This window comes from Metopolophium dirhodum, chromosome 1, assembly GCF_019925205.1.
Source record: "Metopolophium dirhodum isolate CAU chromosome 1, ASM1992520v1, whole genome shotgun sequence".
NCBI classification, from domain to species: domain Eukaryota; kingdom Metazoa; phylum Arthropoda; class Insecta; order Hemiptera; family Aphididae; genus Metopolophium; species Metopolophium dirhodum.
This window is the reverse complement of record NC_083560.1, coordinates 94,602,691-94,616,220: the sequence shown is the minus strand read 5'-3', so window position 1 is coordinate 94,616,220 and position 13,530 is coordinate 94,602,691. Positions and strand designations below refer to the sequence as shown.

At 39.0% G+C, this 13,530-nt stretch overlaps 1 protein-coding gene across 1 annotated transcript; it reads right to left on the bottom strand.

Moving 5' to 3' along the window:
• Positions 1 to 1,214: 1,214 nt before the first annotated feature.
• Positions 1,215 to 6,425, bottom strand: LOC132946618 (uncharacterized). The gene has a single exon (XM_061016669.1). The coding sequence runs from the start codon at positions 6,423 to 6,425 to the stop codon at positions 1,215 to 1,217; it is 5,211 nt and encodes a 1,736-aa protein (XP_060872652.1).
• Between the last annotated feature and the right edge of the window lie 7,105 nt (positions 6,426 to 13,530).

The following is a 13,530-nucleotide window of genomic DNA, read 5'->3' as shown; positions in this document are numbered from 1 at the left end:
TGATACGTACAAGTACAACACACTAAATACAATAAAGGGACAATGCCGAAGACGTCTCTTCAAACAAATGCCATATAATAATTATAATAAATAACGGACGCACCCAGGTGCACAATATACAAATAAATAAGAATACAATAATAATATAATATATATATTAACGATACCGCTGGTCACCGTTTGTGGACATCGGGATCCCACGACGATTGGCGAAATATCTTCGGAATGACGGCCCTGGTGTAAACAGCCGGGCAGGGGTTAGGTCACTGACCTCTCGCAAGATGCGTAACCACGACGCGACGTAGAATGAACGATCGGCGCAGGTATATAATAATAATTATATTAAAATGATTAACGACCACGGGCACGGCGACCAATACCGGACGGCGGTGCGAAAGATGGCAACACGCGTGCGAAGAACACGACACGTTTTACGGGCGGCACAGAAGGGTACGCACACGAAAAGACTCAACCACGAGGTTTTGTGGTCGGCACACCCGAACAAAACGTGCACAAGTCGGAACGGAACGAACGGTCCGACCGCAGGAAAAAGACAGCGACGGCCGGGCCGCGGACAACCGGTGGTCAGCGAAGCCGATCGCCAAAAGTTCGCGCAAGCGCACTTCGGCGTCGGAACGTCAGCGGGGTGACAACAAGTGTCAAACGGACACACTGTTCGTAATAGACACGAAAAGGCTCAAGTTCGAACATCCTCCCCCTATGGGAGGCCTGGCCTCACATATCGTGGAGTAACAGTAGTCGACAGCGCAGGAACCGTGGTGCATATCCCAACATTGAATCCGATCTTCGTGACGGCGGTTATCGTTAATACAAAAAAAATTCATCACATATGGTGAACATATAGTTATTATAATAATGAACATAAGACCAGGAGAAATACATATGATATAAAATATAAAACAAAATATTAGGTAACAATATATGTACAATGTACATATATGTATAATAAATAGAAAAAATACAAAGTATAATATAAATAAAAAATAATTAATAATCAAAAAAAAAATGTTTTTTTTTGTTTTATATATCTACCAATGGGTCATTGAGCATTTGCCCAACACTAAGCGATTGACAACATCTTTGGTAATCGCGCGTAGCATAAAAAATTAAACGGGTGAGCTGAAGCAATGTGCTGAAACGTCGGCACGCATGGTACCCACAAGGTCCCTGTACCTAACGCGACAAGAAGAACATTATTTGGTGGGTAACAGCACGAGTTTAACCACTGGTCGTACGACGCTACCTGCTTGCGTTATAACTCGAGCGACACGGACATGACCATCAGTACCTGGAAACAACTCTACTATACGACCGAGTCGCCACCTTAGGGGGGGGCTTTGGTTGTCTACTACCACGACCATATCGTCCACCTTCACATTGGGGACACCCTTGGTCCACTTGGACCTCTCCTGTAGCGTAGTCAGATACTCAGAGGACCAACGGCGCCAAAAAGACTGATGGCACTGATCCATCAACTTCCACCGATCGGTTAAACTACGGGCGGGCTCTGGACCCGATCTAGGCGGAACGGTAAGAAGCGGTTGACCTATTAAAAAATGACTAGGCGTCAAACACTCGAGATCATGCGGATCCGTCGAGGCGGGCGTGAGCGGACGCGAGTTTAAAACGGCCTCTACGCGCGCTAATATGGTCGTAAACTCTTCGTACGTGAAGATGTGTGTCCCTATGACTCGTATTAAAAGGCGTTTCGTCGATCGCACCGCCGCTTCCCATAAGCCTCCGAAATGGGGGGCGCTAGGCGGATTGAAGTGCCACTCGCAGATAGCACGCGAATTGGCGATAGCGGCCCGGCCCTCCGGGCTGTGGATAAGCGCGCGTAATTTCTTATCAGCCCCGACGAAATTAGTGCCGCAGTCCGAGAACACGTCGCTTGGTAAACCTCGACGGGCAATAAAACGATCGAACGCAGCTAGAAAGGCGTCGGTCGACAGGTCGGTCACCACTTCGAGGTGGACAGCTTTCGTAGTGAAACAAATAAAAACCGCAATATAAATTTTGAAAATGCGGGATCTGCGTAGTCTAGTTTCGCGCATTTGTAGGGGGCCCGCATAATCAACGCCTACACGTTCGAAGGGTCGTCGCTGTTGGACACGAGTGTCGGGCAAGTCTGCCATTAACGGCTGTACGCGTTTAGCATCAAACCGCACACAAACCGAACAGTTTGTAATAATACTATGCAACACCGATCGAAGCGATATGATCCAAAATCGACGTGAAATAAGCGCGGTAAGAACTCGCGGGCCCGCATGACAAGTCACCAGGTGCCAACGATGGCACAATAAATATGCGTAATACGAACGCTTGGCCAACAAAATCGGATGCTTGCAATCATAAGTTAATAATGAATGCCGCAGGCGTCCGCCAACGCGGATGACACCGTCCGGGTCTATAAAGGGTGCTAAACGAGCAAGCGGCTTGGACGAAACATGTTTACCTGTCGACAATTCATGTAACAGCACGGCGAAATGTACGCGCTGTGACTCAGCCTCTAATATACGAGCGGCGTTATCTAGTTCCGACTTTTGCAAATATGCGGGTGCGATGTGGTCCGGTTGTCGACGTACTCGACGAATACCGGCGGCAATAAACCGGCGCATATACGCCACTACTCGTAACATACGGTCGTAACTAGAAAAACGATTAAACCATTCGACTTTAATTTCGTCAACACGGGCGGCGCAGGACACTGGACGAAGTTCGGGCAGGTCACATAACGGTAGCGGCGAACGAGCATCATCCCATTCCGATGGGTCGCCGTACGCTAGTTGTGGGCCGTGCCAATACAATTTGTGCTGCGCTAGAGCAGCCGGCATGATGCCACGCGACGCGCAGTCGGCGGGGTTATTGACCGAGTCAACATGCCGCCATCGACAATCCGGCAGTAAATTGCGAACTTGGTGCACTCGATTCGACACATAAATTTTAAATGCTTCGTGCGGGGCACTTAACCATGATAACACTATCGTGGAATCTGACCACGCATTTATACCGACAATATTAAGTTGCGGGGCCAAAATGTCGCGGACGCGACTTAACCATCGAGCCAATAACAACGCGGCGTTTAATTCTAATCGGGGGATGGTTAATGATTTTATGGGCGCTAATTTAGTTTTTGTACCAATTAAAAATACGGACGCGTTAACATCGACGTCAGCCATGCGCACATACACGACCGCCGCGTAGCCGAGTTGCGAGGCGTCACAAAATCCAATTAAATAGCACGGCGCGCCGCGACTCGAGTTCAAATGACGCGGAACCCGAATATTTAATAACGACGGTAAGTCGGAGACGAACGCGATCCATTCGTCGTGAATATTGTTTGGTAAAGGCTCATCCCAAGTCATGCCAAGTTGCCAGGTACGCTGCATTATAGACTTAGCTAAAAATACCGCGGGAGCGAACACACCTAGCGGGTCGAATATACGCGCTACTAAAGAAAGAATGCCACGTTTAGTGCATACGGGTGCTGAGTCGAGACTTAACGCGCAACAGAAAAAATCCCCCTCGGGATGCCATTGTAAGCCGAGCACCTTGGTACCGTAGCCGTCGACCGATTCGAATGGCATAGGCGCACACACGCGATCTGCGGCTGATACCGCGTCTAAAACGCGTGGCGTATTTGACGCCCACTTTTTCAGTTCTAATCCCGATTTGTTCATAACAGAGATTAAATCGGACTGCAATTTTAATACGTTCGAAATTGTATCTGCCCCGTCGCAAATGTCGTCGACATAGGTTTGACGTGTCAACGCATTACCCACAAACTCGAAATTATCGCAATCATCGGATGCGATAGTTTGTAACACGCGTAGAGCGAGATAAGGCGCGCAATTAACGCCGTACGTGACGGTATTTAGCTCATATTCTACAAGTGCGTCGTGTGGCGACGGTCGCCATAAAATATGTTGGAATTGACGATATTCCGGTAAAATTAATATTTGTCTATACATTTTGCAGATGTCGGTCGTAAAAACGTACTTGGGGACCCGAAATCTAGTCAAAATGTCGACTATGTCCTGTTGTAATTTAGGACCGGTAAACAAACAATTATTCAATGACGGTCCGCGACTACTTTGCGCGGAAGCGTCGAATACAACGCGTATTTTATTTTCGTCGATCGCCGGACGATACACCGCATGGTGCGGAATAAAATAACGTCCCGGGGACGTTGCGACGGACATATGACCTAGCGAAATGTATTCCGACATGAATTGGACATATAAAGATTTTAATTGAGGGCTTGTAGCCAATTTACGTTCGAGTGCGTCAAAACGGCGCACCGCGAGTTCGCGGGACCCGACAAATGTATCAGCTGACGGCGGAGCACGAAAGGGCAACGGTACCGAAAAACGGCCACACGGCAAACGTATAGACTGTTCACAAAATAATTTTTCACAACGCCCCTCGTCCGTGAACGTCGCGGGCGCAGCCGCTGGCTCCTCAACCTGCCAGAACCGTTCCATTAACCCTTCAATGGAAACAGTCATAGCGACCGGCACCGATTGATACGGGTGAGCCTCTCGGGCGTCCACTGGACCGATTAAGATCCAACCAAAGACCGAACTAAACGCCGTAGGTAAAGCTTTGTCCACCGAAAATTTTCGACCGTCCATTATTGACGCATATACGTCGCCGCCTAATAATATGTCAATAGGTGAAGTGATATCGAATGACGGGTCGGCGAGCGCGAGGTTAGAGTACCTCTCTTTAATGCTCGAGTGTAGCGTTGTTCGAGGCAAGTCACTCGTTATGGCGGGCAACACCCACGCATTTATGGAAAGCACAGGTTCGGACGCAAACCGCGGCTGTACGTTACATTCAACGCGACCTTGGACATTTACTACGGGAACTCCGGATAAACCGCTTATCGGGGCAGTCCAACGGGAACGCTTAAGGCCTAACCGATCGGCACACGCACTCGTAACGGCGCTTATCTGCGACGCGCAATCAATTAATGCGCGCATTGTTTGCCACGACCCGGAACGATCGCGCATATGCACTAGCGCGGTACCTAAAATTATAGACGACGCCTGGTGTGGAGGGGGACGCGGCAAGGACGCGCATAACGACGCCTCGGCAGCCGGTGACTCGTTTCGAACATCGTGATCTCTACTGGACGATATACTATGATGAAGAAGCGAGTGGTGTTTACGCGTGCAGTTCTGACAACTCGATTTAGCATTACATTTGGGAGCCCAGTGCTCGTCACTAAAGCAATTAAAGCATAATTTTTTATCGCGCGTCCATCGAGCGCGCTCGTCGGGACCCCAATTTTTAAACCGCGCACACGATGTTAGTGCGTGCGTACCCGCACAACATGGGCACGTACTATTTGACTTGGACGTGACTAAAGACGTCAACCGAGGCTTCCCTGCGTAATCTCCCCCCTTTCGGAACTGACCTGTCGACTTTGACGGCGCATTATTAGTACTACTTTTGTGGGATTCGCCCACAACTTCGAGAATGGCCACTCGGGACCGGAGAAAGTCTAATAATTGTCCTATCGACGGGTAATCGACTGTACTATTCGCTTCAAATAATTTGCGGGTAGAAACTGGTAAACGTCGAAACGCTATAGAAAATAAAATAAAAGACCCAGAGTCTGGTATTTTTAGCGCGTCTAATAATGAGATGGATTCACTGAACGTGCCTACAAATGTGTTCAAGTCGTTAAGCGACTCTTGTGTCATGGCCGACGATTGCAGTAGCTTGTCGACGAGTGACGTGGCGACCAAACGCGGTCGATTAAATTTGTCAGATAAGGTGCTCATTACTAACTCGTAATTGTCCGCCGACACCGGTATGCCTCGGACAGCGTCGGCTGCGGCACCTTTTAGACAACCTATTAGATAGTACATCTTATCGATGTTTGATAAATTAGATCGCTTATGGACAAGCGCGGAAAATCTATCGCGAAAATTGGGCCACGATCGGTAATCACCCTCGAACGAGGGTAGAGGTATATCAGGTAAGCGGGAGAGTGACTTAACCGGATCCTCGCGCGATTTCTGGACACTTAATGTCCCCTCTCGGAGATACGACAAGTCGACGGCGTCGGCACCTGTCGGGATTAACCGCTGGGCGATATTTTTAGCCGAGTTAATTAGTTGGCGTACCTCCGCTATCATGTCGGGTGAATAGTCGGCGAGCTTATCGGACGCCGCTAAAAGGTCTAATACGGAATCGTCATCCGTCCGAAATTGAAACCATAGCGCGTCTAAATCAGCCGCGTTTAACGCAAACTCTGAGGCTAGATCAGGCTCTGATTGTACGCGCAACGCCATAGTATGTATAGCTCGAATCTGCGATATAATGGTAGTACGCTTTACTTTAGCACGCGCGAGCAGGCGCGAAGTACGCTCAATGTCTTTCTCGTCTGTCATTACGAGCGAAGTGTATTATAATATAAATATATAAATAGAATATATAATCCAAATACAAATAAAAAATAAAAATAAATTATGTCGCCTATAAGCACCGTAGGAAACACTATGTGGATACCAGCCCACCAAAATCCAGCACACCGCTACCGAACCCCCACAAAGGTCGGAAAACCACGCTCTGCTACCAAAAATGTTGCGCCGTCAGCACTTACGTTAACAGCAGTTTACTGACGACTCGCGGATGTGTGGGAGCAAGTGATAAAGATCCAAAAGTAATGTTTCACAATATAATATATATAATTATTTGATACGTACAAGTACAACACACTAAATACAATAAAGGGACAATGCCGAAGACGTCTCTTCAAACAAATGCCATATAATAATTATAATAAATAACGGACGCACCCAGGTGCACAATATACAAATAAATAAGAATACAATAATAATATAATATATATATTAACGATACCGCTGGTCACCGTTTGTGGACATCGGGATCCCACGACGATTGGCGAAATATCTTCGGAATGACGGCCCTGGTGTAAACAGCCGGGCAGGGGTTAGGTCACTGACCTCTCGCAAGATGCGTAACCACGACGCGACGTAGAATGAACGATCGGCGCAGGTATATAATAATAATTATATTAAAATGATTAACGACCACGGGCACGGCGACCAATACCGGACGGCGGTGCGAAAGATGGCAACACGCGTGCGAAGAACACGACACGTTTTACGGGCGGCACAGAAGGGTACGCACACGAAAAGACTCAACCACGAGGTTTTGTGGTCGGCACACCCGAACAAAACGTGCACAAGTCGGAACGGAACGAACGGTCCGACCGCAGGAAAAAGACAGCGACGGCCGGGCCGCGGACAACCGGTGGTCAGCGAAGCCGATCGCCAAAAGTTCGCGCAAGCGCACTTCGGCGTCGGAACGTCAGCGGGGTGACAACAAGTGTCAAACGGACACACTGTTCGTAATAGACACGAAAAGGCTCAAGTTCGAACAAATATATCATTGATATTATTACATTGACTTTCACATAAACTTGGTATCAGACTCTTTACCTACTTCGTTATTTAAATCGTCGAACATAGTTTTCCCCATGTAGGTAATAGGGGGACTTCCCTGAACTTGTCAATAATATGATATTATAATTTCCTGTTCTTCTTTCTATTATTTATATGACATTAAGTGTGTGATTTTGTATGGATTTTAATACAATTTGTCCAATGTATGATTTATAAACAGATAATATATTTTTATGAATGAATAAAAAAATTCCTCTGATGGGTATTTTAACGGTAGGGAATACGCTACTTTTGCAATAACTTTTTCGGTAATATGCAATGTATTAATATCTGTTGTATTTGTGCTTCCCCGAGATGTTATGCCGTATACATTTAATTACATAGTGCCATACTACCATGTATTAGTCTTATAGTTGATTTATCGACATATCGAATTTTCTAAAGTAAAACAGTTAAATCCTCATTTTATTTTTAATATTTTGTATAATACGTTATAATTGGGCATAATAAATAGTAAAATTACACTAAATAAAATAATATAATTGTTTTTAAATATTATTAGAACTACCTATACAATATTTATAATATGTGTTTAGAGGCTTTCATGAAAATTTAGGTTTATGAAGACAATTTTTTCAAAAAAAATAACAAGACAACAAGTCAAATCTAAAACTTTAATAACTTTTTCTTTTAAAATTTGAGGAAAAAATCAGTATAAATTATTAAATTAATATGAACATTTTTTTTTTGTTTTAAACCATTTAAAATCAAAATATAAATGTAAATTGTATTAAAAAATAAAAAAATAATTAATAATTGATTAAGGTTGATGAATGAAACTGATAACATCGAACGTGGTACAATACATTTATCATATTATATCATTGCAATAATGAAAATCAAGCATTGACTTAAAACTTATTGACCATAATGTATCATGATTAACAGAATTATTTAAGTCAACTTAACTTTTTATGATCCTAAAATATGGTATTGGTTATTGTGGTTATTGTATCAAATTGGTGTATGTCTATACTTATATTACTACTTAAATCAAATAAACCATAAATCATATTAAAATTAGTTAAATCTTAAATACTAAGTGTTATATCTTGAAGAGTAAAAGTATTTGACTTAATCCGTTTTTACCAAAAAATATAGCTTATTTATTAAAATCTCAAAGAATTCCAAAACTCAACGATTAACTTGACTCCTTTAGACCACTCACTGAAGATGTAAGGATGCAATATATTACCATACATAAAATGTTTAAAACATTAGTGTATCTATTTAATATTTCAATTAAGTTTTTTTTGAATTAGTATGATTTTTAAGAAAGACTTCCTTCAGAGTTCAATCCTGAATCCACCACTGCCACTTAGCATATAACCGTCCCTGACCACGCCATTACGACGTGAACATAATATGGTACGGTTTTACAGTTGTAAAGTTTTTGAGTAAATATGTTTGAAATTTAATTACTTTTATAGTGGTCAAAATACATTTTAAATAGGTACTTTTAAAATTAAGTAGGTATTTAGAAAGATGTGTATTGTATACTGTGTTGGACGTATTCGTATTTGAAAATAAAAACTTTTATATAAATACTTTTCAAAATTCAAAAGAATAAATTATTCGTAACATTTCAGATTGATTTTTGATAATCATCATTCATCATATTATTTTATTTATAAATGAAATAAATTTTCATATTAATTATTTATTTTATGTTTCATTAATAAACATTTATTTATTATAAAATTTAAGTATAACACATTTGTATTAAGTACATTAGGATAAAATGGGATAGGCATTACATAGTTATAATTATAGTTATGCAACATCACTACTTTAAATTACAAATTGCTAATTACGAAATAAATTGTTTAACTTACTTGTACAATCAAATATTTAAAATTATAAAAAGTAGTAAAATACTTGCCAAATATTTATTTATTGTTATTAAATACTATTTCTTAAAAGTATTTGAAATGTATTTTAAATATTTTCTTGTATGGATGTATTTATATATTTGTATTTAAATACATTTTCAAAAATATTTAAACATAACTATATAATATTATTGACCTATAATAACCTATATAAAATGAAAATACGACACACACTCTAGTTGTTTATTATTATTATTATTATTGTCAAAATTGGATGGGTTAGCTCTGTTTCGTAACACCAACGTGTTTGCCGAAAAGTCAATATACTATATATATACAAGTACCTACATGTGCGCAAGAAATAATCCGTTTTCTAGGAAAACAATTTATTATTATTATTGTGTAATTGCACTCTCGTATATTATGTCGCTGTCAGAGTATAATAATAATATTATGATGTAGGTAGGTATATAACACCAGAGGGTTGATATACTATTTCTGGTCGTCTCCGAGACTTCCGTCCAAGATAAGTCTTACGCAATAATACGTTTGCCGATGGCACTGCCCCCCCCCCCCTTTAAGCCATCATCCAGAAAACGTGAGCTCTCATCATAGTTTTGCACCAACGACAACGACAACAACAACAACAATATTGTTATTATTATTATCATCATTATTACTCCGAATTTCTACATCGTCGTCGTCGTTATTATTGCGGGTCGTTGGTCACATATTATTCCACGCCGCAGTCACTGGTTTTATATTGAAAATGTTGTTTTTATTAGAAGTATACGAAAACACAATATTATTATTATTATTTTCGGTAGGTGGTCATATTTTTCACAAATACAATAATAAATATATATATATATATATAATATATATTATGTGTGCACATATTAATGACGGTACTCGGTGGTTGTTTGCAGATATATACATATATCTATGCCGTCGTTGTAAATTCGACATGTCTATTATACCTATTAAGATACCACCACTTAACTATATATTGTTATACTATAGTGACGCACTTAGACATCACGTGCTCTTGGCAAACATTTTATCATTGTCCCATTCAACAATTCCGTGCCCGGGTTGAACGGGCGCATACTATTTGGGTCCCGCAGTCAAAAAGGTCGACGATTTTTATATGAATATACCTCCACAGTATGAGTCAGTAGCTATGGGTTACAATAATTATCATCATCATTTTTTATAACCCCATAAAAAAGTTTATTTAATATCGTTATGGGCCAATGTGGTGGGGGTAAACCCCTTGGTCCCCTCGTAAATACGCCACTGATACGATTTACCTCTCGGCGTACCCTAAACGTTATCGTAAGCGGCTTAAACGAAAACGGTCTGCCTCCCAATAGGCAGGCAATCAATGTTTACCTAAGTGATACTCCTAAATGATTCAAACATTTTATATAATCATAATATATAATCATATAATAATTATTATAAATTAAGTTCCAACACCTAAACTAGTTATTACTACACTACTACATAACTGAGCTTGGCAAACTTTTATTATATTAATTGATTAATGTTGCATTTTTATATTTATAATTATTATATCAACTAATATTTGTCATAATATTATAACATTGTTATTTGTTATTACATTTTAGGTTAATACCGACTGAGACCAATAGGTAAACTATTTTGACTGAATTATACCGTTTATTTACGCTGTCACCTGTCGATTTCAATTACCGATTTGACTTGTGAAAATAAAGTTTATACGAGTATTAAATTAATATAAAAATTAGGGCTGAATTAAAATAATTATTATTTTTGTGGGCAAAACGGTGCTGACAATTTAAAAGGTATTTATAACTTATAAGCATATATTTCAATATAACATCCTCTTGCAGCTTATAATATATTCACTGTTTAAACTTAGTCACAGCTGTTTGAATATTCGGCGATGGTAAAATTATGTGGTATTCAACCTGTACGAAGTATGATACGAATCGTCGAGGAAGTCACTATAACTGTACCTATTCAAGATTCTCCTGAACATCTTGATATTATGTTTAAAAATAAAGGCTAAAGAACATTCTTATGTAAGTTTGCTAAGACTTATTAGGTAGATACTAAATAGTAAATGGGTTAATAGCGGTTTTTGATAATTTTTCGAAAATATTATCATTAAATATATTATATTCTGATGGACAAATTTTGGCAAAAGCCAATGGGTTATTACTATTGTATGAATAAATTTAAATTATACATAATTGTTTAATTTTTTTTCGCTCTCCCCCTACCACCCGTTTACGATTTTTCTAAACACGCCATTATTGAATGGGTTATAATATATATTAATCGATATAATTTTTATTTATTTATAATAATAATTGGTCGTCGTTGAAATGTTGGCACATTGGCACTTCACACCCATAAAATATACCAATGCAGGCCAATGATTACATGCCTTACTGTAAAGGTACAGGTTATTATTTTTATTAATTTTTTAGATTTTTTCAACATTCACAACACTCTGGTATAACGCAATATTACTATACCTATTAACTATTAATTATAATATTTAAATTATTTTATTTGATATAATTATTAATTATTTTATCATTTACGTAGAAAACCGTACAGGTACGATAAAAAATAATAAGTACGTGTAAGTACTATTATTTTTTAATCATTTACTCGGTACTTGGTATCACGATAGTAATACAGTTATTATTTTCCATCAATCTTAGGTAACTGTTTCCAAAAATAATTTACACTGTACAAACTGAATACTGATTACTGAATTCGATAGGTAGGTACTACATATCCGTTAAACACACTACAAGATTAGCCGATAGTGAACCAAACATAATTTACATGATTTTTTTATGTATGAGATGATTAAAAAAAATTAACAAACTGTGATAACCATCGGAAATATGAAAAAGGCTTGTTTTAATTAACTGTAGGTACCAGCTAAGCTTATGTTTGTATGCAAGAAGAATAAATAAAATAATTTACTGTTGTGTTATGTGTTTATCTCATCGCGTCATTGAAGTAAAGTCAAATTTATTAATTTATACATTTATAGGTCCATCTAGATTAAAAAAATTAAATTAATTGTTGTTTTTTCTACAAAGTAATATTACGTTAAAATAATGCGTATATACAAATAACGGATAAGTCGGACATAAATCTTATTTTAGCGTAACATATTTAGCTACTGGCAACTGACTACTGGTTTAGGTTGGATACCTGGTGGCTGGTTCGGTAGTTTCACTCTACTCGGCTCAAGACAGTGTTTGTTTTGTTTATGTTATAAAATATGATTAAAAAAATATAGAGGTAATAATAAATTAACTTGTTATGCATTATGCACGTTGGAAAAAATTGGGGGGAAGTACTTAGATCCCCAAAAATCAAGTCCTCATCTAGTAAGAACTAAGTAAAATATAAAATATATTCTTCTACAATTTTGAAATTAAGCTAAATAAAAATATGGAAAAAAAATCACACGGCCTTCGATGGATATATTATATTTAACTAGTCAACCTCTGGCCACGTTACAACATGGTATTCTTGAAAAACGCATGTATTTATTGATGTAGGTATAACCTGGTATATACCTATATTGGTTTTCAAGATAATAATATTAGAGAACAACAATCATTCCACATTGAAAAGGATATGCTGCCAAATTGTGTCTGTGGAAACCAAAACTAAACGTCGTGAATCAAAGGCTGCAATAATATATGGTCTTCCGAACATACTTAAGTATGTTACACACACTTAAGTTTTTTTGAACGTTGTAGAAAAGGGCCAATATAATATCATGATCTATACAATGGAGAGTTATTATTGGCGGTTCACATCTCAGTTCTCAATATATGAAAAAATGTTGAAATATGAATGGCACTGATTTCACATTTCGACCGCGTCTTCTTATTGTATAGTAAACAATCAAGATATTTTTATACATTTGACAATGTATAGGTACCTCGAAAGTGTGTTTCGCCTAAAATACTGAATACTGATAAATTCTATACGTGTATAATACGATTCTTTTATAAAACTTCAATCGAAATAAGCAATATTTTTTATGCTATTAATAATTTGGCAGTATTATAGCCTATAGGACGACATATTTTACATATTAGATTCTAAGCGATATATGCATTGATTTTACAAGATGAATGTTTGTT